General features: G+C 46.5%; 3 protein-coding genes across 5 annotated transcripts in view; 2 read left to right on the forward strand and 1 right to left on the reverse strand.

Annotated features, from left to right (window-relative positions):
- Positions 1–1,830, forward strand: part of LOC117014433 (Golgi pH regulator) — a 33,210-nt gene extending 31,380 nt beyond the window's left edge. Inside the window, exon 14 of the mRNA XM_033092315.1 lies at positions 97–1,830. Within this exon, the coding sequence (XP_032948206.1) occupies positions 97–303 (207 nt within the window). The 3' untranslated portion in view covers positions 304–1,830. The remainder of the gene's footprint in view (positions 1–96) is intronic.
- PDZK1 (PDZ domain containing 1) lies at positions 1,353–27,733 on the reverse strand. 3 transcript variants are annotated; one of them, XM_033092314.1, is made up of 9 exons: positions 27,567–27,733; positions 12,190–12,406; positions 11,227–11,476; positions 9,386–9,522; positions 8,371–8,566; positions 7,025–7,221; positions 4,564–4,785; positions 3,221–3,511; positions 1,353–1,798 (listed from the first exon to the last, which is right to left on the reverse strand). In XM_033092314.1, exons 2-9 carry the CDS (start codon positions 12,397–12,399, stop codon positions 1,745–1,747), a joined length of 1,557 nt encoding a protein of 518 aa, XP_032948205.1. In that variant the 5' UTR covers positions 12,400–12,406; positions 27,567–27,733; the 3' UTR covers positions 1,353–1,744. The 3 variants fall into 3 exon arrangements, with proteins under 3 accessions (XP_032948205.1, XP_032948203.1, XP_032948204.1); XM_033092312.1 differs by lacking the exon at positions 27,567–27,733 and adding an exon at positions 26,950–27,179; XM_033092313.1 differs by lacking the exon at positions 27,567–27,733 and adding an exon at positions 16,911–17,038.
- LOC117015084 (translation machinery-associated protein 7-like) lies at positions 16,570–17,475 on the forward strand. Its single transcript, XM_033093457.1, is given in 3 exon segments — positions 16,570–16,582; positions 17,204–17,251; positions 17,254–17,475. Coding segments are annotated over 3 exon segments (231 nt in total). The 3' UTR covers positions 17,424–17,475.

Consider the following 27,733-nt stretch of genomic DNA (forward strand, 5'->3'; position numbering starts at 1 on the left):
CCCAGAAGTGGGGTTTGTGCTTTGAAATACTGAAGCATTTCCTGCGCCCTGTGCCCACGCCTCCCGCGCGACTCCTGGCTTGTGTTTGGCCCACAGGGCATGTACTTCGTGTCCTCGGTGCTGCTGATCCGAATGAGTATGCCCCTGGAGTACCGCACCATCATCACCCAGGTCCTCGGGGAGCTGCAGTTCAGCTTCTATCACCGGTGGTTCGACGTGATCTTCCTGGTCAGTGCCCTCTCCAGCATCCTCTTCCTCTATCTGGCTCACAAACAGGCACCAGAGAAGCATATGACACCTTGAACACAGGCCTAGTACAGACTGCTAACAGGCCAGTGGTGCCAGCATTTGGATAGAAGAGGGAAAACATGGAGGGGACCAGGGCCTGATATTTTTTAAACAAACGAAATGCTGTGGTAGCATCTTCTACCTCCAGGTCTGCCTTCCTCCTCCGTCATGCGTAGCATGGGCTAGAACATGAGAGCAAGGGACCTGAAGCCAGCGCTCCGCCGACAGCACCCTGTAGGGTTTGAGGCAGGTGCAGCCTGCGGGGAGGTGAGGGGAAAAAGCCAAGAAACTAGGGGGGAAATACACTGGAACTGGGGTGAGAGGAGTCTGAGGTAGCTGGGCCGAACATGTAGGATTCCTGTTTAAGTCAAGGTTCACGTGAGAAGGTTATGGCTTCTCCTGGAGATCGCCAGATCGCCACTAAAATCAGAGATTGAGACACTCGGCCTTAGCTTCATTGTATCAAGGATAACTTGTTACTATGTTGCGTGACCTAACGTGAGTTGGCACTCCCCAACCCCTGCCCCATTAAAATAACCAAGAGGTTATTGTTCTTTTCTGGGGATGGGACAGGGTACAATCTAGATATAGATTCTGCTAGGGGAGATTTCAAGTATGCCATGTTTCTTGACTTCCTTTTAACTTGGTATATTTAAGAGTGAATTTACTCTGCATTCAATTCCGGGATGTCTCGTTTTTCCTTTTCACCTGCCCCTTGTGCTGTGGGTAAATCAATGAAAAAATGTTAACTGGAGTAACTCACTTTCCTATCCTAGGACTCCAGTTCTTCATCTAGAAAAGGAAGCTGTTGGAAAATCTGTAGAACACTCAGAAATGCAATTTTTAAAAATCCTGAATTTTATTCCCAGGAAGTCTCTGTTTATTCCTAAGATTTTATTCTGAAGGTGATTGTGTTTTGGTTTTTCTGGAAGCAAAACGAAAGTTAAAGCCTAAAAAGTTTACCCAAAACAAAAGCACTCTTAAGTTTAGATCAGCTGATGGGAGATTCAAAGCATACCCAGAAGGCATTGTGAAGGGCATTTATTTTAGCAACCACAACATTCTTTACAAAGCGTCATTTTAATGGGCTTCTCTCGCAGATACTTTAGTTAGCTCTTACATATACAGATTTATGAATCAGCCTTGGTGCTCAAGGGGCCTATTGAAGTAAGAGATATCATCGTACAGAGAAATGCAATTAAGTGGAAGCCTGAAAGAGCTCCCACAAAAAGAATCTGGCTCTCGCCTTCACTTTTCCTCAGTTAACCATAAATATGCCTTCGGCAGTAGCTGCCTCTGAGACAAATGACAACAGGAAACAATCACACGATGAGCTGGGTTCCGGAGGAGTTCTTTTCTAACTGAGACAGCAAACAGGTGGCAGCTCATGCCTTGGGAATGGCTCCCTATTAAATACCCAGAAACAGCCACCAGCCAAAGCCACGATTTGTCCTCCTCACATCTCTGTATCTTCAGAATTGGAAGAAGAATGAGAGGCTGTACTGTGGGCCTGTGCAAAAGAATAGAAAGCGTCTATAAATACGGACAGCAGGAGAGGGTCGGTCTGTTCCATCAGGGAGCAGAGTCGCTCACTAGAGGCCAGGTGACCGGAATTCTACACTTGGCTTGGTTTCCAGCTTGCTGTTTGGCATGAACAAATGTCTGTATGTATTTCTTTTCTATAAAGCTAACATAGTACTATAATTGACTCCCTGTAGAGATATTGTAGAATTCGTAAGACAACTAGAATACTTTCTTGGTTAAGCAGTCCAGAATGTGGTCAGTGGCTGTTGTGTTCTGGTCTGAATGTATCTCCCCCAAATTCATATGTTGAAATCCTACTCCCCAAGGAGATGATGGTGTTAGGAGACGGGGCATTTAGGAGGTGATTAGGTCCTAAGGGCAGAGCTGGGGTTCGTGCCCTTATAAAAGAGGGCCCCCAGAGCTCCCTAGCAGCCTTTCCACTAGCTGAGGACAGAGCGAGAAATTGGCAGTCTGAGCTTGGAAAACCCCTAACCAGACACCAAATCTGTTGGCACCAGGATCTTGGAATTCCAGCCTGCGGAACTGTGAGAAATAAATGTTTGTTGTTTATAAGCCACCCAGTCTATGGTATTTTGTTATAGGAGCCCAAACAGACTAAGTGTATATTAAAAATTAGAATTAGTTGTTTTTATCACCAGTCAGTAGAATTAAATGAATGTAATGGAAAGAAAAATAACATAAAACTTTCAGAGTCTTGGCTTTGCCATATGTTTCCTCTATGAACTTGGTAGGTGAGTTCATTTTGGGACCTCAAGTTCACATATGAAAAGAAACTGGACAAAAATGTAAAACTGAGACTTACCAAGGAATTTATCTAATCCAAATCCATACAGAAAAATACTTACTCTTCCCTAGTAATAAAACTTGAATACCTGCCAGTTATTTTAAAAACAATACTGACTCTAACCACCGCCATTCATTTTCATGTTTACTGTGAACCAGACACTGTTCGAAGCACTTTAATAGTTTTAGTTAATATGATCCCAATAGCAGTCCTACTACAAATTATCCTTGTTTTATAGGTGAGGAAACTAAGGCACAGAGGATAAATCCATTTGCCCAAAGCAGAACCAGAATTTGTACTTAAATGGTCTGATTCAACTTCATCTGAGTCAAGTTCCACTCCCTTGGAACTTTATAATTTTGGAACTTGGAATTTTATGATTTTGATAAACTTCTTCCTTTCGTTTCTTGGTTTATCAATTCTAGACAGTGACTGTCAACTCCATGCTATGAAAAATAAGGAATCTGTTGTTCTTACAATAACTTGATTTGCTGGTTATCATTACCTGGAACTTTGCAGTATTTTAGGCAGTTGGTGGTAACCATCAACATGAGCTGCACCTGTAGTAGGGCTTAGCACACTCTGCTAAGTTACGTTACTCACTCGTTCTTTTGCTGCATGCGAGCCATGCTCCGCCTCCGCCAAAGTTCCTTTTGGGGGCTCAGGGTGGGCATCCAGTGGCTCAGCCATGGAGGAAACAATAGGCATTTTCTTAGCCTGGAAATAATCGTAGGCCTTCTTTCCACAGACTAAGAGAGTGACACTGTTCCCACTGCTCTGGACTCTGTCCACCACCTTCTCATAGGGCTCGTCCAGCACATTCACCCCGTTCACTTCGATGATGATGTCATCGTCCTCCAGCCTAGCCAGCTGGGCAGGGCTGCCCTTCTGTACCTGGGAACAGACGTTCCGAGTTATCACTTCCAGGCACAAGTAAGGGAACATTAGACCAGCTTCCCCTCGGAGGAGAGATGAGGAGTGGGAGAATTTAGTCTTAACCATATTATTATTTTTCCTTGAGGTACAGAAGGTAAGCAGTTAAGCGCGGTGCTCTGATGCTTTTCTGCTTAGGAAAGCTACGCCCTCCATACTGAAACAAGCTGTGTTACCGGGGATGACTATCACATTGTATGTCTTCTGGTTGAAGGCATTACATTTCCTAGGTCCCCTGCATCATTCCCAACTTGAGAGCTCTAGGGATTGTCTTCTCACTGGCAACCCTGCCAAATGCACAGAAGCAAACAAGCATCACCCCAGTCAGCTGATGGTGACTGTCAACTATAGTCATGTCAGCTCACTGTTTATTTGCTTTAAAAGTACAGTTGACCCTTGAACAACACAGGTTTGAACTGCGCGGGTCCACTTATACGTGGATTTTTTTCAATAAATACTGTAAATGTATTTTCTCTTATGATTTTTTTTTTCCCAAACCTGTAGAGAATTTTTATAAGAATTTATTTGGTCCAAAACTGATGACATATGCTGTGGAGCAAGATCTCAGGTGCTCCCCTCTTAACGATTTTCTTAATAACATTTTCTTTTCTCTTACTTGATCGCAAGATTATAGTATATAATACATATAACATACAAAATGTGTTAATCAGCGTTTGTTATCGGTAAGACTTCGGGTCAACAGCTATTAGTAATTAAGTGTTGGGGGAGTCGAAAGTTATACCGCACCCCTAACCCCACTCCATCTTGTTCAAGAGTCAACTGTATCTAAAGAGAACATCAGGTGGAACAGATGTTCAAGAAACAAAAGATGTGAACTTAGGATGACTCGTGGCTATCTTAAAGGTACAGGACTATGACGGCATTTATGTGAACCCAAGTGAGAGGCTTAGTGCAGGCCTTCGGGAGAACCATCAGTGAGTGGGAGAAACTGAGACCCCCCCCCCCTCAACTGGGGCTGTGTCCACTGGCCTGCCGGAACCAGATTACCATACCTCTTTGACGAATGTGCCTGGCTGGCCCAGAACCGCATTTAAGTGAAAACCGTAGCCGTTTTCACCTTTAATCAGTCTGCATAGTTTAGGCTTATGATCTGCTACTTCCTCTGTAGTGTCCGGACTTGAGGCCTCCAGACGAGGAGTGGGAGCTGGGGCCTCCTTGACAGAACCATTAGGCAGCTCTTGACTTTGATAGTAGAGAAATGGAGAAAAACGAGCCTTTTGAAAATAAAAGGGGAAATACATGAATTGGAAGTGTGAGGAATTACCCTTGATGACGTGCTGGTTTAATTTACAAGGCTTTGTACACGTTCCACTCCTCTTCCAGATACATCTGATTGTGGGCTGTAAAATTTCTCTAGCACCTCAACCAGAAAAGGTATGAAGGAAGATTGAGCTTGGTTATGGAGTAAAGTGTATAAACATGTAAACAAATGCACACATACGTAAAATAGAAGCAGTACAGGATGTTGTACAAGGACCCAAAAGTAAGTCTTAACAGAATTGCTAGTTTCTTCTGACTTGGAGATAGTGAGCAAGTCACTGAATAACATAGGTAATCACGCCGTCTCCCTGTTGGGAGATTACACACAGTGGATGACTTGCTCAGTATCTCATGCAAAGTAGGTTCATCTGGCCTTTCCCCTTCAGTAAGAGGGTCTTCAGAGCTCCTTAAATGCTTTAGAGAAAGTGAAACACAAGACACCATTTTTATCACCATCTGGAGTACACACAGTAATTAATCGGGAGGGGGTGGATGTTGGCAGCAATCCTAGGGTCACATATGGTATCAGAAGTTAATTCCATCCTTTGCTACTTCTCCCGCTCCCCCTGTGAATCTGTTGTACTCTATTTTACTGTTTAGTCTTGCAACCATTAGCCGACGTTCCTATTATGCTAAACTCCTCACCATATTTAAATACTTACAATCCATCTCAACTCCCAGACCATCCTTGAGAAGAAGGCAGTGATGGTCTTGAATATAGAAGAGGCATAGAACAGGAAATGTGGCTTTTTTTTTTTTTAATAGAACTAAGGGCTTTTAGCTGGCTGTGTGTTTTAATTGAGAAAATTAAAAGGGTAGATTTGGGTATGGTGAGATCCTGGATCAGCAGTTAAACTGCTGCCCACAAGTGTCCATTTGTTAGGCAATGAACACAAAATGAAGCAACTGAAGGGGAGTACAATGTGTGCTCTGCCCCAAAACCTACTGTGGAGCAGACGGGCTAAAATTAGATTTGGGGTCCTCCGGTTATCATCTGTCTTACCACAAGACCACATCTTCCTTTCTAATCGAGAGTAGTACCAGCACAGAACCTTCCATTTTCCCAGTTCAACTAACTTCAGTCCTTTCGGTGACATACGTGCAAGTGTCCCACGTTTCTTTCTCTCTTTAAAATGGGGGAAATTATCAGTGATTCATTCCATGCAAAAATACCTCTGACATCACTACCCAAACAAGCAAATCAACTCTATGTGATAGTAGCAGCTACCCTTGAGGCAAAGTACAGTTACATACACTTAATGAGTTTTTATTCATTCTTCATTGAAATATTTGAGTGTCTAGTATGTTCCCAGAACCAGTTTAGGTGTTTGTTTTATTTATTGATCTCAAAGACCCAACCCACCTATGCAACTTACTTCAGGGGGAAGAGGGAGGAAGAAGATGGGGACAGACACCTTTGTAAATCAGGGTTCTCTCTCTTATTAACCTAAACATTAAAATTATAGTTAAATCATTCTGTCATAAGGTTAGGAGAAGTTGTAAAGGACCTGATACCAGGATCCTCTGTACAACAGCCAGAGCAGTGACCTTCCAACTTCTTGATCTTTCCACCAACTGGAAGCTCACTACTCTGCAGAAATGGCTGATCATTTTCCTAGCAGCTTCAGTTGTCCTCAGCCAAAAGCCAGCTCCCCATAGAACACCTCAAAAATAAATGTCTACTTCTCACATTGAATAGCCTTTCAAATCATTGATGGAACATTCTAGCCTATAGTTTAAAATCCAGTTGTTCTGTACTGTTCATAGGTCAGATCACCAAGAGTAATTCTGTAGTGATATTTGCAAATTCTTTCAAAATCTTCAATCTAAAGACTTAAAACTCATGTACCAATCATTTGGCATTCTCTTATCACTCCCACCTTGAGCTTCAGTGCAGCCTTAAGGATGACTGTTATACACCTTCTAGTTTGAAGATCAAAGTGGTAATTGAAACAACCAAGTAGACAGAATGACCCAGCCAGTCAAAACCCACCAGACTCTCATCACCTGACACCATGAACGCCAGTGCTGACACGATGGGCTCATGAATGGAGTAGCCATGGTGATGGAAACAGGTTATCCATGGACCAACCGCACTAGCTCAAAAAAAAAGTGGTAACTTAGCCAAAGGTTGAGAGCATGAGTGAACGGACCCAGCCTTAATGCAGGAGTATGTGGCCTTGTGTTACCTACCAGTCTGTAGATGTTGTCCGTCTCTTTGTCCACCACCAGCAGTGACGTCTGATCTCCACCCTTTCTGATCATCTCCACCACACTGTCGTGATCGAGGGCGTCCACACACTCACCGTTGACAGCAACTACCAGGTCATTGGTCTTTAGGCCAGCCTCCTCTGCTGGACTTCCAGAATCTACGTCTTTGATGATTTGACCTAACCGCACCCCCCAATAATAAATAAAGATATCAGAAAGACCCCTAAAAAACTCAGATTTCTGCTGGAGCCCAAGGCCCTGATAAAATAGATATAAAAGGCAGGCTGAATACAACCACTGACATTCTCAGCAGCCTAGGAGCACGTTATGCAGCCTCATGTCCTGCTCAGAGCTCACTCCAGGAACAATCCAGCCATTAACAACGAAAGGGTCTTAATGAAAAGAATCATTGTTACTATAATAAAAGTGCCTGGAATTCAGTCTTGACAACACAGCATGCTGAGCACGAAGGGTCAGCAAGTTCCCAGGAAGCCAGTGGGCTTGCTCATAACCATGCGTCTTATGTAGAAGCCACACAAAGCGGGGAAAGGCAGAACAAAACCGAAGAATTAAGACCCTAGCAAAGCCATGCTGGCCTGTCAGTAGCTATTGCGAATGCGCGTGCGTGCCTCAAGGATGTGTCAGCCTTCTGACTTCACCACCCTGACCAGATGCCTCCATATCTCACAGTTTTGTCCCTCACACTGTTTTAACAAGCTTCAGTTTCACTTTTCCAGCCAGCTGCCGGGCATCTCCAAATGGATGCCTCCCAATGGAGTGTATTCCCAAAGCCCCACCTGTAGGTCACCTTCCCTGGGGGGACCTGTGTACTTACCTTGCTGGCTTACAAGGAATCAGAAAGACTCCTGGTTCTGTTTGAGTCCCAGATCCTGACCCACCCGTCTCTCAGATCTAGTGGTGTGTTGGAGCTGACTCACACCAGCTCATGAGAACCAGATGTGCGCAATACTTCTCAACTTTGCATTCTGTGACATGTTGGCAGCTTGAAGCCAGATACAGTGGAAGTACTTATACCACAAAAATCAACAAATACCACAAATTAGGGCTTTTTCCCCTCAGAGAGCCAACTGACCAGCATACTGCTGCCCAAATCCAAAATTCTGCTTTATCATTCTGCTATGGAGACCTGGGTCCGCCCAACATCCGGCCCCGCAGGTGACATGAAAACTGACCCAACTATGCTTTCCAGCTTCATGCTGTCCTCGTGCATCTAGTGGGAAGTTGGAGCCCTAATGGAACTCGAATCAGACTGGGATGAAGACTTGGATGGTTACACTGCCCAACTTTCTGCTCTCCTCATACCTTACCTTTCTGTTCTGGGCTTTGCCTCAGATAGAAACCATAGCCATTGCTTCCCTTCCTCATCTTCACCACCCGGGGCTGGTGGGGTAGTAATTTCAAACTGGCTGTTTCCCTCTGGAATTTTATCTTCTGCTCACTATGGTGTTTATCAGTCTCCTGGTCCACCAGCAGGAACACGATACGGCTCCCTGACTTCCTCACCTACAAGAACACGCACAGGTGAGGACCGGCATCGTTCTCCAAGAACGATGCTGGAAAACAGGGAAGTTTCCCGATACAGGCACAGTCTCTAACGGCAACAGAAAACATGAGCTGTCGGGCTGAGTGGCAGCTGTTCTCTTTCCTACCACCTCACTGGTATTTACGGACCTCCACTTGCACAGTTGTAGTTTTTCCCTTGGTTAAGTATGACGTCACCCACACAGAGGCTAATTGAAATCACGTGAGAGCTGGAATTCAGAAAAGAGTACTTTGGTGAAGACTAGAAAAGGAGTTTAGAAAACAGAGGTCTACTTTGAATGATCCTTCTACCAAAAGAAGTAACGTTGGTCCATTTTCAAGGTTCCATATGACCTCAGAGGAGAACCTCACAATGTTTTCTTGCGTCACACCATGCTAAGACGTAAGATTTGGAGTAACAGGATTTCCTGTGCTCTCCATATGTCCAACTCTATATTCATAGCCACGTTGATTATCGTCCAGCTGATATTAAAACATGTTAGTAACATGGGCTCAACATGGAATATATTATCAGTTCAGATGAGGCTCCGAATCAAGTACAAATAAAACCCAAAAGATAACGGTTCTTCAGAACACTTTGCTTCAAGATAACACGAAACTAGCAAAGGCCCTATTCCTAAACGCTATATCCACACTGCTCACACCGCTAGTGAGTCTTTGCTTGTAATACAAAAGTGCAACTTCTCATCATTATATTTCTCCCATTATATTCCACCCCTCCTATCTTCCCATAACTTCCAGTGAGAGCAGAGGTAAGACAAGTACCCGTTTGGGACATACCTTTTCAACCACTTCCTCATGGGTGGCGTCTTCTACGTTCTCTCCATTCACTTCAATCAAGTGATCATTAGCCAGGACCCCGGCTTTCATAGCCACACCTTGGGGTGTAACATCAGTCAGGTACACTCCCTTTTTGCCTGAAAGAGAGTAGGGGATTGGACAAGTGTCACAGCTCCATTACATAGAAGGTATAATACAACAATATTATAAATATATTTAAACAATAATATAAACAGTAAAAGGTTTTCTCCCAATGTAAAATTAGGACTTCCGATTTTAGGGCGGACTCCAATCGTCGTTGGCCTCTGATCTAGAACTGCATGTCTAGCTCCCAGCTAAGCTTGGCACAGCCATCTCTCAGCTGGTCTTTGTTGATTTGAATAGAATTTCTGAGCCCAGCTAAATGCAAGGAAGGAATCTCAGGTAGCACTGGCCTCTTGAAGCAGAAAGGACCAAGCCAGGCTCCTGGTGCATCATTGTATCACACTCCCTTTCTTGGCATTTGTAGAATTAGAAGGCTGTCACCCACCATCACAGACCAACGGAGTCAGTAAATCTCACTGCTCAGGCTAAAGAGGACAGAGGCACTGGACACACACGGAAGCTGGGCTGGTAGGGGATTTAGGCGCTTCTTAAAGAAATGCTGTCCCTTCCAGATATTAATATCCAGTCTAGGCAAAGGTTGCTTTATAATGACTAGATAAATTATTTGTAAGGAATAACAGTAACTCAAACTCTTCCTCCTTAAACACTTTTCTCCTGTTACCTTGTTATGTATTTGTCATGGAGAAAACATTTTCCCCAGAACGCTAACCTAAACCACCATGTACAGTAGCCCAAGGGCCAAACGAATGGAATCTGAATTATGATTTTTTTTTTTACCGCTTTACTGACAACAGATTTCTAAGAAATGTCAAGCTGCCCTGAACAATCTATACCACTGTGTTCAATAACACAGTTGAGAAATACCTCTTAGGGCTAGTTTATATCTCTTGCTACAGGTTAACCAAGCCTTGCAAAGTAGGTCATGTTCACCATTGACCTACTCTATCACGTAACAAACTGTGACCCACCACCAGTGCCGAAAGGACTTGGCTGGGGCAGCATTTGAGGCAGACCACAGGCTACTGCAGCTCTTAGGGTTTCAAGCTCAAGCCCAGAGAAACCATTACAGAACCGTGGTTCCCTGAGCACAGGTCAGCCTGCGCCTCTGAAATTCTAGAAACGGAACTCCTAGTGTTTCCTGATGGTTGTGGTGTTTCAAATCACCATGTACCTCTCAACTAGAGGTCAGGGACACACCTCAGAGTGAGGCTGGGCCACGGCTGAGGGTGCTGTTTCCATGTCACAGGGTGGGCATTTTGGGGGTGTCCTCCACCACTCAAACACTGTTTTACACATCAGTAGCTGCTCAAGAATTTGTTGAATAAATGAGTGACCACCTGGGCACTCTGAGAAATGAAGAGAGATAATCATCTTGACCAAACAAAGTAGCTGTTATGAAGAAGTCCTTTTTCTTGCCTCTTATTCCCCAATCTGCCCTCCACCCTCACCCTAAGGGAGCTAGAAAAGAATAAGAAAGAAACATCAACCCTCTAAACCCTCTGGCCTCAATGGCTCAGCCTAACAAACACGGAGGGGGGGCCTGGAGTGCCCACAGCCACCCCCAACCCGCTGATGTCTTGATCCCTCATTGCACAAGGGCTGGGGAGGGAGAAGGGCGAGCACAGCTGCTGTTGGATGGATATCCATAGCAACCGAGAAGTTTTTCAAAGACATCAGTAATTGATAATAATTATCTTCTGGAAAGCTGGTGGTTCATGCCCCACCCTCAGGCTCACCTTGGACAGTTTTCAGAGAAAAGCCAAAGCTGCTCCCCTCCTTCACCAGGTAGCAGAGCCGTGGCTGGGTCCAAGCCTGCGCCCCTCCATTCATCACAGGGCGTGGCTTCTCATCACTCCAACTCGGCTCCTTCTGACTTGGACCCACCTCTTTCAAGTCCACCTGTTTTTTCACGGCTTCCTCATAGGAATCCCCATCCAGAACGAGCAAAGTCACTGAATTCCCACTCTTTCTGATCAGCTCTACAACCTAGGAGGAAGAAAGGAAAAAATAACTTTAACCAGGAGCCCTCCATCAGCCACCAGAGGGGATGCTGGCTCATTATCTGGCCCTGGAGACTCTGATGGCTGATCCCATGGCAGACAGCACCCAGCCCAGGCTGATCAGGCTGGGCGTCTGGCACTGACAGAATCGGGGGTATGGCCCAAGCCCAGCCCAGGGGACTTACAAGGACTGGTCCTTTCTAGGGAGGAATGCTACCCTAGAGCACGACAGGTCCTCTCAGGCCTATGGACACAGATGGTTTAGCGAAAAGCACCCCCTTGGAGGCAGGCCGAATTGGGGTACAGTCAGGCACTCCCATATGTTCTCTGCATGAACACATAACTTCGCTAGCTAAGTGATCTGAGCCTCTGCATCTCATCTGTGAAATGGCAATAGGTACCTCATGGATTGGGATGAGGATTTAGCAAAATAATGAACATGAATTTGCCTAGCCTAGTTCCAGGTATACAGCAAACATGTGATGCATTTTAGACCTGACACTGTTCAAATCTAGGAAGGGTTTTCACAGTTCGGGTTAAGTGTGGGAGACTTGATCAGCTGGCGGAAAGTACAGCCATAAAGGTATCCTGCCTTGACAGTGGCAGCCAGGAGAGCTCCCCTGTCCCCCAAAATGATAATCAGTAGAGATGCGGGGACTGAAGAGATTCTGGAAGAAGGGCCACAAATGTCCCGTTCACCTGCATATGTTCTTCCTTGTCCACAAAGACGCCGTTGATCCTGAGAACTCGGTCTCCGTCCCGGAGGCCAGTCTTCTCTGCTGGGCTGCCCTTCTCCACCATCCGGACCAGGTGGCCATCGATGTCCTTCTCAATGCGCAGGAAGAAGCCATAGCTTTGCCCTTCTTGTTTAGACAGCTTACATTCTCGGGGCTTGAAGGCGGAGGCCATTTCTGTGCTGAAAAGCAAATGGATACATCCATGGGGAAGGAAATCGCATTGGAGTGAGAGCCCTAGAATTCTATTCTTCTAATCACATTGAGTGGCAACCGTGGGCCTACAGGAAGCCCCTCCCAGGACTGGCTCATGATTTCCAAACCGACCTCCCCAAGCGTGACCCTGTCACATGAGTTTCAGATGCATATATTTGGGTGGGCCCTAGACACAGATGCCTTCGTTTCAATAGCTTCAAAAGCAAATTCCTCTTTGTCCTCTGACCTAAAGAAATAAGGTTCAAATACGTGGCCTACAATTTTTAAGAAAACGCAAGCCCACTGTCATTTAAATACTGGACGAGCCTGTTAAATCTAAGTATTAAGGATAAATCTGTAGACAAGACAGATCTATACTTTCCCTCTCCTATTGGGGAGAATGTATTTTTACAATGGCATGTGGTGAACGACATGCTAGGGAAGAATCAAGTGAAAAGGGAGAATACAACAAAAGGTCTTGGGAGTAGGGAATGGGGTGGGAAGAATTCAGAATGGTTTCCGGGAGGAATGACTTTTTCAAGACCTAACGGATTAGGAGTTAGGTGAGGCAGGACAAGACAAGACCTCACTTTGAAAAACAGAGCAGCCAGGACTCAGAGCTGGCCTGGTACAGTGCAGATGAGATAGAAAAGTGGTTTTCCAGGACCCTGGAGTCAGAGCAGAGTAGGGATGCCCGATAGAAAAGGATTCCCGTGGCCAGGTCCCATTTCTCCCCCTTGAAGCAGCTTCCATTTCCATCCGTTCTGCCCCTCGTGTGGCCCCACTGCAGGAGCAAGGTCCTGGGTCACAGGAGGAGGACAGGACAAGTGTGGAAACCAACAGCTGGGGCTTGGCCCCCAGTTATTACAGGGAGACTCCAGCATAGTCCCAACGCCACCTGGCTTAAGCTTTTTCTTTCCTAGGAGAATAAAATGGAGGTCAGAAGTGCTGATGAAGGCAGATGCCCAAGAGGAGAAGACTTCAGTCTGCTGGATAAACTGCCTGCAGGGCAAACCCTCGTGTTCCCTACCAGTATTTCAGAGACTAAACCACCTGTCCCATCCCTCCTGGAGGGACAGGAACAGATGACCATAGAAGGTCTGGGGGTGGAGGGTGAAGGGGAGACAAAGTGCTCCAGACTCCCTGGAGGCCATACTATGGTGATTCCAGATAGCCATCTCTGACCTTCGGACACACAGAGACAGACGTACAGTACAAACCGAGCAGAACGTCTCCCACTGCCTGATGACTTGGCTGTTTTGTGTGTTCTCAGCATAGTCTGGCAGCCAGGTCACACCACCAGTGGCATGAATGACTAAGCAGCCGAGATAACAAGAAACAACCAGCCAGTGTTTCAAGCGATCCTGAGCCCTCCCGACTGAGTATGCGGGAAAAGAAAAGTGAAGCCATGCCCACTGTGGTCATTGGCCACATCTGGGAAAGCTTAGCCGCTCTGCCATATCGTGACCAACCGCCAGGAAGATAACGCTTTGGGTAGAAATGGAGAAAGTGGGGCGTGAGGAGAAGAGGGCGTCACCAGAGAGTGGTTCCTCCCTGCAGGCACCTGTGTGTGGCCCTGTGACTCTCTGACCTTTTACTTCTCTTTCTGCTAATTGTCTAGCCTGCAAGCCTCAGGGACATTTTCCAGCTCAAATCCACATCTATGTCCAAACTTACCTCTTGATCCCTAGGAGCTCTCACTTCCTTAGGGCTGAAAAGCCTTGAAGGTGCGGGGAAGGGGAGAGGAAGCCCTCAGAAATTTGGAGGTAATTACAGAGAAACCTACAAAATTCAAATCTTATGAAATTTGAGGCACGTCCTTATAATGAAAATAAAGGCTACTGGAGGCTGTTTTCATCAAGAGATAAGGCTGTTTGTGTTCAACATATAAGTGCTCATTTCTAAGGAACCCACCCTAAAATTCAGCCATTCACACACACCCTTCAGTGTCAGCCAAGGATCTTAATCTCTTTCTGTAGGTCCAGGACGAAAATGAAATCTCCCTAGTCCGTGTTTGGGGAGGAGGGAAAGAGGCTAAGTATTCTTGTGTCTCAATAAAGACTGGAAAGCCTGATAAACAAGGAAACACAGATCACTGTTTCCAGGCAAAAGTTCAAGTTGTCTTGTTTGTTTGAAGTTTTCAAACAGCCAGACAGTAGTCACTCAGATCTGCATTTACTTCTTTGATGCCTCGGGCGTTTATGGTCAGAGTTTCTTGTTACATCTAATGTTGAAGCCCCCCAAAATGAGCCAGTTCACACCCACAGAAACACTGCTCAAAGTGCTGATTGGAAAACAGCTATCACTTGAGCCCTGGATTGCCTCCTGCCACCATGTCTGCTGTCCCTGCAATTCAGCCACCGAAGGCTTCATGCTGGTGCCCGTGCCAAACTGATGAAATAGTATTTACCACCTTCCAGTATCCCAGTGGGGAAAGCTGATCAAAACCCCCAAAGTCTAGCCTTCCGTTGAGCCTTTGGGATCCTGAAGCTACTCCTTTTCCATCTTGTAGAGAGATGACTCAACTAGGAATTCAAGGGGCTGGGCTCTGGTCCGGCTCCAGTCCTGGGTGTCTTGTCCACATGCCGGTGTTACACTGGCCCCTACATCAGGGCTGAGATCAGTCACTAGAGCAAGATTCACTGTGGCCTGATGACGATGGCTGGGAATCGGAAGGACCTTTATATTTAAGGGTCGTGTTTCCTGTGTCTTCAGTCCCCACCATCTTTTGCTTCCTGAGAAAATCTGGAGACCACACCCCTACAGTGGATAGATATGTAAGTAGGGAAGAGCTGTGGATTTCTATACTATCATATCAGCAACCATCCAAAGCCAGAGTCCATTAAATCTCCAGCAGCCTTGATGTCCCCAGTTCAAATAGCCAAAATGAAATACTGGAAATGAAAGAAAGTTATCACTATGACTGAGGGCTGGGGGGCAGTCCCAGACAACAAAGTCGTTTGTCTGGGGGAAAGAGAACAGAATTCTTTTTCATCAATTGTAATTACTAATCATACCGTAAGACCCCACCTTTCCTCGAAAGGATTAGATGATTGCTACCAGGATAGACTATAATATGCCCATGGTCGAGAAGAAAAATTAGCTACATTTGAGAAGGTAGGAAGGCTAGGTAGTGACAACAAAAGAGGGTAGGTGAGACATCTGGAGGTAGCCAGAGAAGAAACAAATAAAGACATTGGGCAGTTTCCCACAGGAAAGGACTCGCGGGTGGGTGGCACCCAAGAGACTCTTCCAAGTGCAAGGTTGGCCAAGGTTGCTCAGCCAAGGTTGCTCAGCCCCCAGGCAGCCGTCTACAGGTCCATACAGGATCCTGAGCCAACACCCACGCTCTGCAGAGGGAGCAGGAAGTCGGAGCCCAGAGCTGCTCCTGAGGGATCAGGACTTATACAAGTAAGACCCAAACAGCCAGAAGGCGTCAGCTGGGATGGCGGGGGCTGAGAGGAAATCTCATTTTTCCCTCAGTTTGTGGAAGGACTTTCCATAGCAGGGCTAGCTGGGGCAAGCGTGAGACCCCATTTCACACGATCTCAGTGTCAGTGGGGCTGCTAGTAAAGCGTGCCTGCCCTGTCACCCTGTGTGTCCAGAAGGTCTCCATGCTAAGCTAATTGCCAAATGTGGAAATGTCCCATTAAAAAAAATCACTCGGGTGTGACTGCTCACAAGCCTACTCAGGGGACAAGGCTGGAAGGAAAGGATTTTAAAGCCACTTAGCTCATCAAAAATCCATGATCCCCTGTGAAACAGTTGAGTCGCAAGGTCAATGGGAACCTGACAAGAACCCAAAGCATTTGCCAATATAAAAGTGAGCATGTGGTGAAAGCAGAGTTATTTTTCTAACTCCGGTGAGCTCCCAGATATTATTTTGAAAAGGAATCCTGAAGTTGCTATAGACCAGCTAAAACACAGACCAGGGGGAAGCAAATTCTTCTGAAGAAGGAAAAGAAATGACAACAGCTGGAGAAGTGAAGTCAGTAAGAATTATAGCACCTTCATTCACCTTGTCAATCCTGGAAGTTGCCCACCCAGGCCCGGAGGCCCCAGCTGGCGTCAAACAGACATGCTTCATGGAAGAAATGGTTTAAATCTATAGACAATCATCATAAATCACATTACCACTTGAGAACTCATTATGGGTCGAGCTGGTACATTATCTCATTTAATCCACACAATCACTTTCCAATTTTGGTTCTAAATCCTAGCTGCCCTCCCCCGCCCCCCGCCGAATCACCTGAAGAGATTTATAAAAATAGATGCTCAGACCTCCCTCCCCCTCAGATCTACTGACTCAGAATCTCCAGGCTGGAAACCTGAACATAAGCATCTCTAAAATGCCCTCTAATTTAAAAAACTAGTGCTTAAAACCACCCTTTGCTGCTCCTAACATCCCCCCTCCGTCTTGGGATAACCCCCTCACGGGTCAGAGAAGAAGGTCAAGGTTGGCTGAACTATTAACAGCCACCCTGAGCTCACCTTAACTTGAGAAACCAAGGTGGCAGCCTGGTTAGGAGAGGCGCTTGGATCCTGCCGTCCTCAAGATCCAGCTCTGCCCACACACAGTGCCCCAACTAACAACACAGGAGCAGTAGCAACCTACAGTCTGTGCCTCCCTCCCCACGTCCTAGCTCTGAGCCAGGCAAACTTAGAATCAAGCAGATGTAAACAGCCTGTAATAGCCCCCAGGGGCTCTTTATCCTGTGAATGAAATCTGAGGCACCGCTCCCCAACCCCTAAAGCTAACTGTCTTAAGAGCTGAAACCGGGCAGGGTCTGGGGAAGGGGCGGCAGGCGCCTTGTCCGGCCGCGAAGGTGGCAAGGAGAACCCCTGAAGCGGCCCAAGAAGCAGGCCAAGGAGATGGACCAGGATGAGAAAGGATTCAAGCAAAAGCAAAAAGAGGAGCAGAAGAAACTCGAGGAGTTAAAAGCGAAGGCCGTGGGGAAGGGCCCCCTGGCCACAGATGGAATTAAGAAATCTGGCAAAAAGTGAGCTGTTCCTTGTGCCTGGTGCAATGGTGAGCCTTAATTCCATTCCAGTTTTAACATTTGGCTTCCCTGCCATAGTATAGCTATTGCCATATATAGCTATTGGCACCTATAGCTAGAATGAAGTGTTGTCTTGGAGTCTGTTGTACATTTAAGAATAAACTTTTGTAAAAAATAATAAAAAATAAAAATTAAAAAAAATTTTAAAAAAAGAGCTGAGACCGTTTCTCCTCCCCCACACCCCAGTGGGTTGAATCCCAAGCTCCATTCATGGCTGAGGCCCTACCAGCCATCCTATGAGCCCCTGAGTAAGAGGGGTGCTTGCCAGCCCTACTTCATAGTTTCATGCTCCCTACCAACCTCTTCCCTCCCCAGTGAGTTTCTTCACTGAGCATACTGCCGCTGTGAAGTCTGTTTAGGATCACGAACACAGGTCTTCGACTTACTACAGAACATCAAGAAGACCTGTCCCCCCAAACCTGATTTCCTCTGGTCATGATACAAATGTTCACCTCACCCTTAGATGCAAAACACTGTTATTTGGTTGATGGGATAAAGCAAAACACCACCTCTCTTCTCAAGGGACTTTATAGTTGAATAGGGATGAAAGAAAAGCTTCAGTACAAAAACGGCGACCACTATGAGCAGAGTATAAATGCCACGAGCCCTACAACACGGGACAAGGGAAGCTTCACAAAGGAGGTAGGCCTTGACTTAGACCTTGACAACAGATGGGTAGGGACAGAAATCTCAGCAGGTACAGAAGCAGGTATAGACGCAGAAGAGTGTGGACATCAGGCATAGTAGTGGGAAAGTCTGGGGTGTGGTCAAAGGAGCTGAAAACCCAATGTGACAAGAACAGCCAACAGGAGGGAATCCGTGGGCGACAAATGAGCCGGCAAAGGCCTTGAATACCAGCCCAAGGCATCTGGCCTGAGTTTGGTTGTCAGCAGGCACCACTCAAGGCTTATAAGCCAAGGGTGACAGGATCAGGGCTGGGCTCCACAAAGAGTAGGTGATATGGAGCAAAAGACACACTGGAGGGAGGCCAGGTAAGAGACGGTTGTGCAAATCCTACTCACATGCAATAAAGGGCCTGAGCCAGCATGGGGGCCGTGAGACTAGTACAGAGGTGACAGGTGGAAGAATTATAGTGCAGACCAAGTGACAGATTGCATTAACTCTTCAACCCTGTTCCCAGATGTCTCCCCATAGAGATGGCCGCAGACAGGACAAGTGCAACCACGTAGGTGTCCAAACTATTTATTTACACTGACCATGACTCGTGTCCAGGAGGTACAACAGGGCATGTCGGAGCCCACAGGCCCGTTACTCTCCCTGACTATTGCTTCCCTCACTTTCATGTAGTTTTGTCGAAGGTTCAAGGTCATGAGGAAGGGGCCTCTTTGGTACAGAGAGGTGCACGTACAGTTAAGTCTTCTGAGGTGACAGCTCATTTGAAAACAGCTTGCTTTTGGCTCCTCTCAGTTTTGAGTTGCAAGAATACTCTAATTCTATAGTCATCTTCTCGTTCTGTTTGCTTCACCATAAGGGCCAGTCATATACTTTCCCTGAATTTATTACCTTAGCTCAGTTTTTTCTACAAACCAACCTTGATACCTTTCCTGCTTCAAGCCCTAGATGACCCTTCAGTTATGGACTGAATTGTGTCTCTCCCCAAATTCATATGTTGAAACCTTAACCCCCAAGGTGATAGGACCTTATAAAGAGATAATTAAAAGTTAAATGAGATCATCAGGGTGGGGCTCTCATCCAATCAGACTGACGTCCTTAGAAGAAGAGGAAGAGACAGCTGGAATGCATGGGGACAGAGAAAAGGTCATGTGAAGACAGCAAGAAAGTGGCCGTCTGCGAGCCAAGGAGAGAGGCCTCAGGAGAAACCAAACCTGCTGACACCTAAATCTTGGACTTCCAGCCTCTAGAACATTCTTCACTCTAGAATGAAGAAATACATTTCTGTTGTTTAAGCCCCCCCCCCCCCGCAACCCCCCGTCTGTGGCATCCTGTTATAGCAGCTAGGAGACTAATACATCTGAGTAATGCTGCCCACTTGGCTGGGTGTTAGAAAGGGAAGGGGTCAAAGAAAACCAAGTTCATGCCTTGGTGACTGGCCAAAAAGTGATTTCATTAAACGATGGCGCAGTCATGAGGAATGAGATGGCAAAGTCAGTCTGAGATGGGTTTTAAATCAGAGGACATGGCAGCACTTCCTGCAGGTGGATTGAAATGTGGGCCTGGAGCTCAGAAGAAGACGGACTAGCGTCTGCACAGCAGTGTTCGGTGAAGCCCACGAGGAGAATATGAAAAAAAGAGGGCCAAGGATAAAGCTGTGGGTAATACCCGTATCTCGGTGACAAGAAGACGAGGCAGAAAAGAAATAATCAAAAGGCCTTACAGTATAGTCAGAACTCTTTTTAAAGAATTTCAAGATAGGATAGTTAACAATGCCAAATGACTCTAAGAGGTAAAGAAGATGAAAGCAGAAAATGCCACTAAGTTTAGAAAATGGAAGTTCAGCAGGGATAAGGGATTAAGAAACAAGTGGATAATAAGTAAGAGGTGATGGATATAGATACATCTTAAAATAAATGAGAGAGTTGGGAGAGCAGCTTGAGGGGAAAGCAGAGTTGATGGCTGGTTTTATTTTGCATATTAAGAAATCGTCAGCATGTTTGTCTATGAGGGGATGATACGGTGCACGGAGGAAATGGGTTTAGCCTTGGTGAGATGGACTACTTTTACCTTTTACTGGGACAGGAAAGAAGAGAGAAAAATGAGATAAAGAGGAAAATAGAGGTCACTTAACTTCAGCTTCTATCTTTCCTGCAAAGCGGTTGAGACAAATCAGGAACTTTGAGAATATGGACCAAAATATCCACCGGGCAGAAACTGATAAAGCAGGCACTAAAGGAGCAGTTTCAAACATTAAGGGTTGACACAGAAAAAGTCATCTTCAGAGAGCCTTAGAGCAGAGTAGTTTCCAGTAACAAAAAGTTGCTAGTGGCCACATAGGTACATGACTGATGTGAAGGGGATTTGCACGTTTCCTTCCATCTTCCCCCAGCATTCTAGTCTGGGTAAAGGACGTTAGAAAGAAGAAGTTATAAACCGAAACCCCGTTTTCAATCGTGCTGTCACCATGTGCTAGCTGTGAGAACATGAGCGACTTCCTTAATTTTGAGCTGAAGATAGAAGCACGCCCGGAATGGAAAATGCACGTGGAAACGGTGAAGATCCCTGAAGACAGGACATCTCAGCACAGTCTCTGGTACCGAGGGGCCTAGTCTGTGCTCACCCCCTTACCTGACCTCTGGGGGGAGGCCTGATGCAATGGGAACCCCATTGTCTGGGAGAACATTTGAGCAGTGTTCCTGATCTTTTTGAAGCAGACAAGAAGAGATTGAATGACGGACTAGGGATGGGCGGGCATCTTGATTCTGTCTACTCACTCCAGACCCCTCTGCAAAGTTAGTTTATGTGACGGAAAAGTCAGGGCGGAAGACTTTTTTGTCCCTTCCCCCACCCCCCACCCCCCCATCCCCGCCACTGAAATAAAACTCAAATAATGAACTCAGATTTCCCTGAGCCCAGAAGTCTCCTGTAAGTCTGAAAGCTAGGGAATTATAAAAATAGAACAAGTGCTGTGGATCAAAGAGGTGTGAGGGAGGTTCCAGGAGCATTTACACAACTTCAGGGCTCAGTGGCCAGGGTCCTGGGGCAGATGAACTCTAACAGACGTGAGCCCAAGAAGGTAAACCATGAAGAGACCCAAGGAACCGAGAAGGGTGGAGGAGATGGGGTGAGGGAAGAATTACCTTATAGAGAGAGATCTGGCCCAGGTATGAGCCATGATAACCAGGGACTAACCAGGGAACAGGCTCACTCATCGGAGAGCATCCCTGAACTTCCAAAAGATTAGAGAAAGGATGTGAGAGAAACAGCATTCTGCTTGGAGGTGGAAAAACAGAAGGGAGCTGTTACCAGTGACAGCCAAGCACCATGACTCCCAGCAGGAAGGAAAGAGCCCAGGGAGTGTCTTCTCCGCCAATCTCCCAAAGTCCAGGATGTAGTAGGATTACTCCATTAATATCGTGATCTACTACCGTTAGTCATACGTACTCTGGCCTCACCACCATCCTATCTACTAGTAATTAGGGGTCAATGATGCAGTCCGCATCCACCTGCAAAGAAAACATAGCCTCTCCTCGCAAGGCACTTACATAACCAACCCCTGAGCCATGAAAAAAACTAAACGGCAAGACCTTAGCAAGAAAGAGGGTGAATAATATTTAACCCTAGTTACTGTCACTATGGAAGACTATTTGATTATGTAACCTAGGATGTAACTATAGAGTAAATGATTTGTTTCATGAGGGGAAGAGAGCACAGGCGATCTCGGGTAACATTCAACCTGAATGCTATTCACTACGCACTGAACTCCATGCTGGTCTATGGAACACTTTGAACTTCAGCAAGAAGAAAGCACCATTCCTGGAAGCATGTCCAGGCATAGCCACACCGCGGGCCTCCCGAGGAATGCTGCTCCTCCATTTGCACGCAGGGGGAAAGGGTGAGACAAATCATAGGACTTTTGTTGTAAGATACAGTTGGTGGAGACTGGGGATGTTACATCAGCAACTCTAGACAGTTCTGGAATTCTCCACAGCCATCAGTCCTGACCAGGGCTACCTGCCCATTGCCAGACTTGTCTGCCTTCTTTCAGAGTCAGCCTCAGAGCCTCAGCACACACCATTTCTTCCACCAGCATGAAAGGAGTCCAGCTGTACCTCAGCTGCGCTTGACAGATGTCTCGAGCAAGGAAGAGATAAAAGCAATTCGATTTCATCCTTCTTCAGAAATATTTTACCTAGAGCAGATCCTGTACCTTTGCTGCTGATAATATATTTAAGGCCACCTGGTGTCCTCCTTTGAAAAGCAAGACCTGTGGAAATTCAAAGACTCAACACTATTAATTTTAAATAGTTAATATCAAAAAGAGAAGGATAAGAGGAGCCCTAAAATACGTGTTGGCTAACTGTACTTACCCACTGTGATAATTACTATTTGGTCTTAGTCAGCAACAGATTTCAAATGTATGAAATTAGTGAAATGTATTCCATTGAGAATTACCATGTTTCCCGGAAAATAAGACCTAACCGGGAAAGAAGCCCTAGTATGATTTTTCAGGATGACATCCCCTGAACGTAAGCCCTAATGCATCTGTTGGAGCAAAAATTAATATAAGACCCAGTCTTATTTTCGGGGAAACACGGTACGTGAAGAAGAGGGATCAAGGAGCCCAGTGAGTGATTCTTCTTTCTGATTTATGATAAGGAATGGAATCTGGTTATCTCGAAGTTCATTTGGCCCGCTGGTACTAAATACCGCCCTAACCTCCATGAACAATACTTTGTCCTATATGGCAGGACTCTGGGCTGGAGTTCAAAGTCTTCCGCACTTTGTTTATCTAAGAGTTCTGCAGGTTGGGAGAGAGACGGAGTTAATATTGTGTGGAAACAGAGGTGCCCTCGCAGACAGGATACCCCTGTGTGGCTGGTAGAACTGGTACCTGAACGTAGTCAAAGCGTCCTGAGGGTTGGCTGGAACAAGGCTATCCCCCCAAATTGCATCTTGTTTTATGAGATCCTTTGAACTTCCATTTCTACCCCCTCACTTTTGTTTGTATGTACCAAAGTCTCCTGCCTCTACTCTCTCCCAGTCACTGCTGCAAGACACACTTCCTCATCTTGCTCCCACCATGTTAGTCTCTAAAAACTCACTCAAGAAATCAAAGTCCAGACTCTTGGCTCAGGGGTTGAGGCTCAGCGTCACCCAGCCCTGCCTCATTCCTCTCTGCTCCCAGCAGACCCCAACTGGTCCGCGCGTGCTCGGCCACAGCCAGCCTGCGCCTTGCTCAGGCCCCATGCTCTGCCTGAAATACTGTCCCCACTCGGGTTACCTACTCATAGTAGGTCTTCAGCAAACATTTTTTCCAAGTGAATGAATTCAAGACCTACCTATTTTCAAGGCTCAAATTTTAGATTATATACAAAACCTCTCTTGACCAACAGTCTGAAGGTATCACTCCAGCCTCTGAATTTCAAGTATCATTTATATAATCAATAATTGTATAACTATATAATTTATATAATCAATTTTTAGCACCTACTGTGGGACAGATACTGAAGTTCCACCCAGATCAGACCTGTCCCGCCCTCAGAGCCCAGAGTGAGCGGGGAGGGTTACTACGATGATTTTAAATGCTGAAGAAGAGCATGGGTGCTGGACTATAGAAAAGAAAACGTTTGGTTATCGTTACAATTTACTGCGTTCCTACGAGGCTCCAAGCACCAGCCGAAGTACCTTTTCTATGAGCTCTCATGTAATCCTAACAGTCCACTTTACAAGAAAAAAAAAGTTCCTGAAAATTTAAGTTGGTTTCCCATGGCTATTTGGATACGCAACAGAACCTGGAGTCAAACCCAGTGGAGTCTGGGCTCCTTTCACGCTCTCCCCCGCCTTCCAATCCTGAGGGGTCTGCTCTGTTAGGGGACTAAGTAGTTAGGCTGGGAGGAGGAAGGCATCCCAGGCATAAGAAATAGCACAGGTGAGTTCAGGAATGGTGAATGGCTCAGAACGCCCTGAGCACAGGTATATGTTGAAAGGAAGGAGGTCAGGTTAGACTGTAGAGTGCCTTAGACTCAGTCCTACAGATTACAGAGGAGCTTTAGCATTTATGTTGGGTGAGGATTGGAGTCTCAGAAGCTGGTAATTCTCTCAGAGCAAGAGCAAACCCTCCCTGGCTGCCAGCGGGTAAGCTAGGGGCTATCTTTCCTGCTTATCAAAACTCCTGGGTTCCCTCCTTCCCCGGGGTCATGCCACTCACAAAGCTATCTGAAGGTCATCAGATTAGTAGGACTTCAGGTATGCTAGACACAAAGCGCTTCCCCCATCTAATCCTCACAATCCTAGGAACTCTGTTCAAAGGCTCATCTGACCAATGAGGAAATAGGTTTAGGGAGGAAGAGTCTGTCTGCTCTGGAATGCAGGTTTCCATTTCCAGCACGCTAGCCATGACACCCACCAGGCAAAGAGATGAAAGGAATCTGGGCGGTCCCTCATGAAGGACAGAAGCTGCTGAGATCTGGAGAAAAATGTCTCCCTCTAACTTGCCAATCTCATCAAATTCCTATGCAACAAATGTGAAAATCATTTAACCAACATGTGAACCAGAGACGCCCAGTTCCCCCCAATCAGACTTGGGACCTCAAACTGTTATTACCTTGATAAGGGTCCGGCTGCTCGCTGCACAAAAGCGAAAGCTTGGGAGACTAGGTTAGTGTATTCAAAATGTCAGCACTCTGGGAGGATGGCGGACTTCTGTCCAAAGGCCATCCCCCCAACTCCCAGCATGGCCAAAAGGTTTTATAGGCAGGTAAGGAGACGCAGAACCAAGGAAAGTGGAAGTTGGTCAGGCACTTCCCAGAGGCTGCTTTGTTTCAGGGATAGGAGTGGATCTTATACAGACATGAGAACTTCTTTCAAGTCATTGAACCAGGTATGCATAGGGTCAGAAGTAAACAGAATCATAAAAACTGGTATGCATAGTAAATATATAGTAAACAGTCATTAAGGTTTGGTGGGAGGGGAGGGAAGCAAAGAAAACTTTCAAAAAGTCCCAAGCTAAACTACACTACTAAATCAAATTCCCCTAGAAGTTTAAATCTCAAAATAGAAGATATAGTGTCACCGTTACAAGATGACCTGAGAGTATCAGTTCTTCAACCTCTTCTCCTTCAGAGCAGCTTATCAAAACATCCCGATTCTGTCCTTGCAGCTTCTTTCCCGCCACACTAACTGCCATTGATCCAAATAGCTAAGCATCTACTCTCTGCCAGGTGTTGTTCTGGGAGCTGGGATCACAGCACGTACCACAAAAGACAAGATCCCTGCGCTCTTGAAGCTAAACATCTGGCAAAGGTGGTATATACAAAGTAAACAAGATGACTTCTGAAGATAGAGGCTACACATGAAGAGATACGGCGGTGGGGTGGAGGAGGGAGGGCCCTTCCTGGGGAGGTAACCCTTTAATTCAAACCCAAGTGCCAAGAAGGAGCCAGGCGTCTAAGCTCCAGGATCTATCATACCTGGTGGGCTGAACAGAACAACTGCGATCGTCAGTCTCAACCCCTTTTTTTATAGATGAGTAAATCGAGGCCCGATGAGATTAAAAGACGGGACCAGGTCTCCTGATGGACCGCAAGGCTGTTTCTCCCACTATCCTCAGAGCCTTCAGATACACACATTTGAGACGTACGCACGGGTGTGTTTATACTCAAACACATAAGTATGATTTCATTTTCAGTGCAGCCTTTAGCAAAAGAGGAGAGGCTTCGATAGATGATGAAATGGAGGCTACAGCTGGCGAAGTGATTTGTCTAATAGCCTGTCGCTGAAAACTGAATCAAACCCCAGGTTATTTGCAATCCACCCCCATGTTATTTCTTCTGTGTAGCCAGTGGTCTATGAACGTAAGACATCATTCCTAGCAACTTCATAGTTGATGGTGCAAAGAACATGCAAAAGAGTCAAAGATAAGAACAATTTACTTAGTCATAACATACAAACTCAAAGTCCCTGAGTTATTTGCTGCAGGAAAGAACATGTGACCCCAGGTAACTAGACAACCATGACCTGACACAATCAGTGCGTCCGACTTTGGGACACAGTAATGAGAGCATGTGGGTGCAACACTGCAGGGACTAAAACTAAGAAGGAATGTGTCCTCAAGAAGCCAGCCCAGACCAGGATTCTCCTTGGTGGGTGAGTCCTTAGAAGAAAGTCTCATGTGAGTCCCTTGATCCCTCTGCTTAGGAAAGAAGCTGCTAGTTGGTTACCAACCTGCACACAAGAGAACCATCTCGGTGAGTGCTAAAAAGAAAACAACCCAGATTTTTCCGACCTACGCGAGACCCAAAGAACTAGAGAATCCAAAGGGTAAAGCCTGGAGGTCTACGTTTTAAAATTCAGCCAGCCTAGAAATCACTGTTTCTCCTCATTTCTCCGTGCTATGACGTAATGAAAAGAGGAGCAATGCCTGTGTTCATTATCCAGAAAGTTAAGCTACGTTGCATCCTTTAAGACAACCTCTAACACCCAAAGCCCTTGCGTAGTGGGACGGCGCTGTATCTCGTGACCTGTGAGGTCTGTCGTCTCACTCCCTTTGGCTGCATATCAAAGCCGCATACAACCCTGGGAAGATTTTTCTGAGGATCGTCCCCAATTCCTTGGTGAAGCAGACCCTCTCCTGCCAAGGGTTGGGGCATCTCCAACAGAGAGAATCTTGGAGAGAGGTCAATCTCTCACCCCACCCCCCACCACCACCAAAGGGGCCTGGCTCCTCCCCCGTGAGCCTGGCTTATGCTCTGAACAGCCAGCTACTGCTTAGAAAAGGAAAGGGGAAAGGAAGAAGGTGCTTCAGGCCCAGGTGGGACACAGTCAGCTCTTACCTGGGTCTAGAAGAGGAGCGGCTCGTACTGGGGAATTTACTGTCTGCTGGCAAGCTGTAGTCTTGAAACTCACTGGACTTTGAACGAGGATTGATTTAAAAGCTGATGTATTTAACAGAGACGCATGGTCTGAGTTGAAGTGACCTCTGTCCGGCTTCCTGCCAGCTAGCTCAGCCCTGAGCTGGACAAACCCCAAAAGCCCTCAGCAAACCCAACGCACTGGCCCACCGGCCTATCTGTGCGGGATGCCAGCCCCTCCCAGAAAGGAGGAGGGTGGAGAACAGGGGAAGGACAGCCTCTGCCTTCCTTGGTTCCCTCCCTTCAGCAGATGCCACGGTCACAGCCTTAGGAGCCTCCACTATCTTCCATCCCAAGGTCAGGACTGAGGCTCACCTGAGCATCCCCACCCACTGAGGTCTTCCCGAGGAGCAGGAACCTGTGCGACGCCCACCAATAGAAGGCCAGGAGGCCGAGAAGCCCAGTGAAGGGAGCAAAGCCCCTCCCGTGCCCATCCTTTCTCCTGTCTGCGAGGGAGTTCTCGCTGGCTCCCTAGGAGTAAAGCCCGGGCTCTTACGTCCCAGGTCCCTTTCTCTTGTTAAGTGCTCTCTCTCTCTCACCTGAGCGTGCTCTGCTTCTCTTCTCAGTTGTCTTCCCCTTCCACAGTTACGGCCTCTCCAGCAAGCCCCGCCGGACAGGTGGGAGGCACTTGCACGCGCTCCTCTCAGCCCGGCCACCTGGGCAGTGTGGGGGCGCCCCGCGCTCGGCTCAGCACCCCAGCCGGGAC

Source organism: Rhinolophus ferrumequinum, chromosome 22, assembly GCF_004115265.2.
Source record: "Rhinolophus ferrumequinum isolate MPI-CBG mRhiFer1 chromosome 22, mRhiFer1_v1.p, whole genome shotgun sequence".
Classification (NCBI taxonomy): Eukaryota; Metazoa; Chordata; class Mammalia; order Chiroptera; family Rhinolophidae; genus Rhinolophus; species Rhinolophus ferrumequinum.

Bases quoted from the DNA above. Each gene is read 5' to 3' on its own strand.
- PDZK1 (XM_033092314.1), bottom strand. From the start codon at position 12,399: ATGGCCTCCGCCTTCAAGCCCCGAGAATGTAAGCTGTCTAAACAAGAA. The intron at 11,477-12,189 runs GTGAACGGGACA...TCTTCCTCCTAG, and splicing joins ACAAGGAAGAACATATGCAG to GTTGTAGAGCTGATCAGAAA. The intron at 9,523-11,226 runs GTGAGCCTGAGG...ACTCTCTTTCAG, and splicing joins TTCTCTGAAAACTGTCCAAG to GCAAAAAGGGAGTGTACCTG.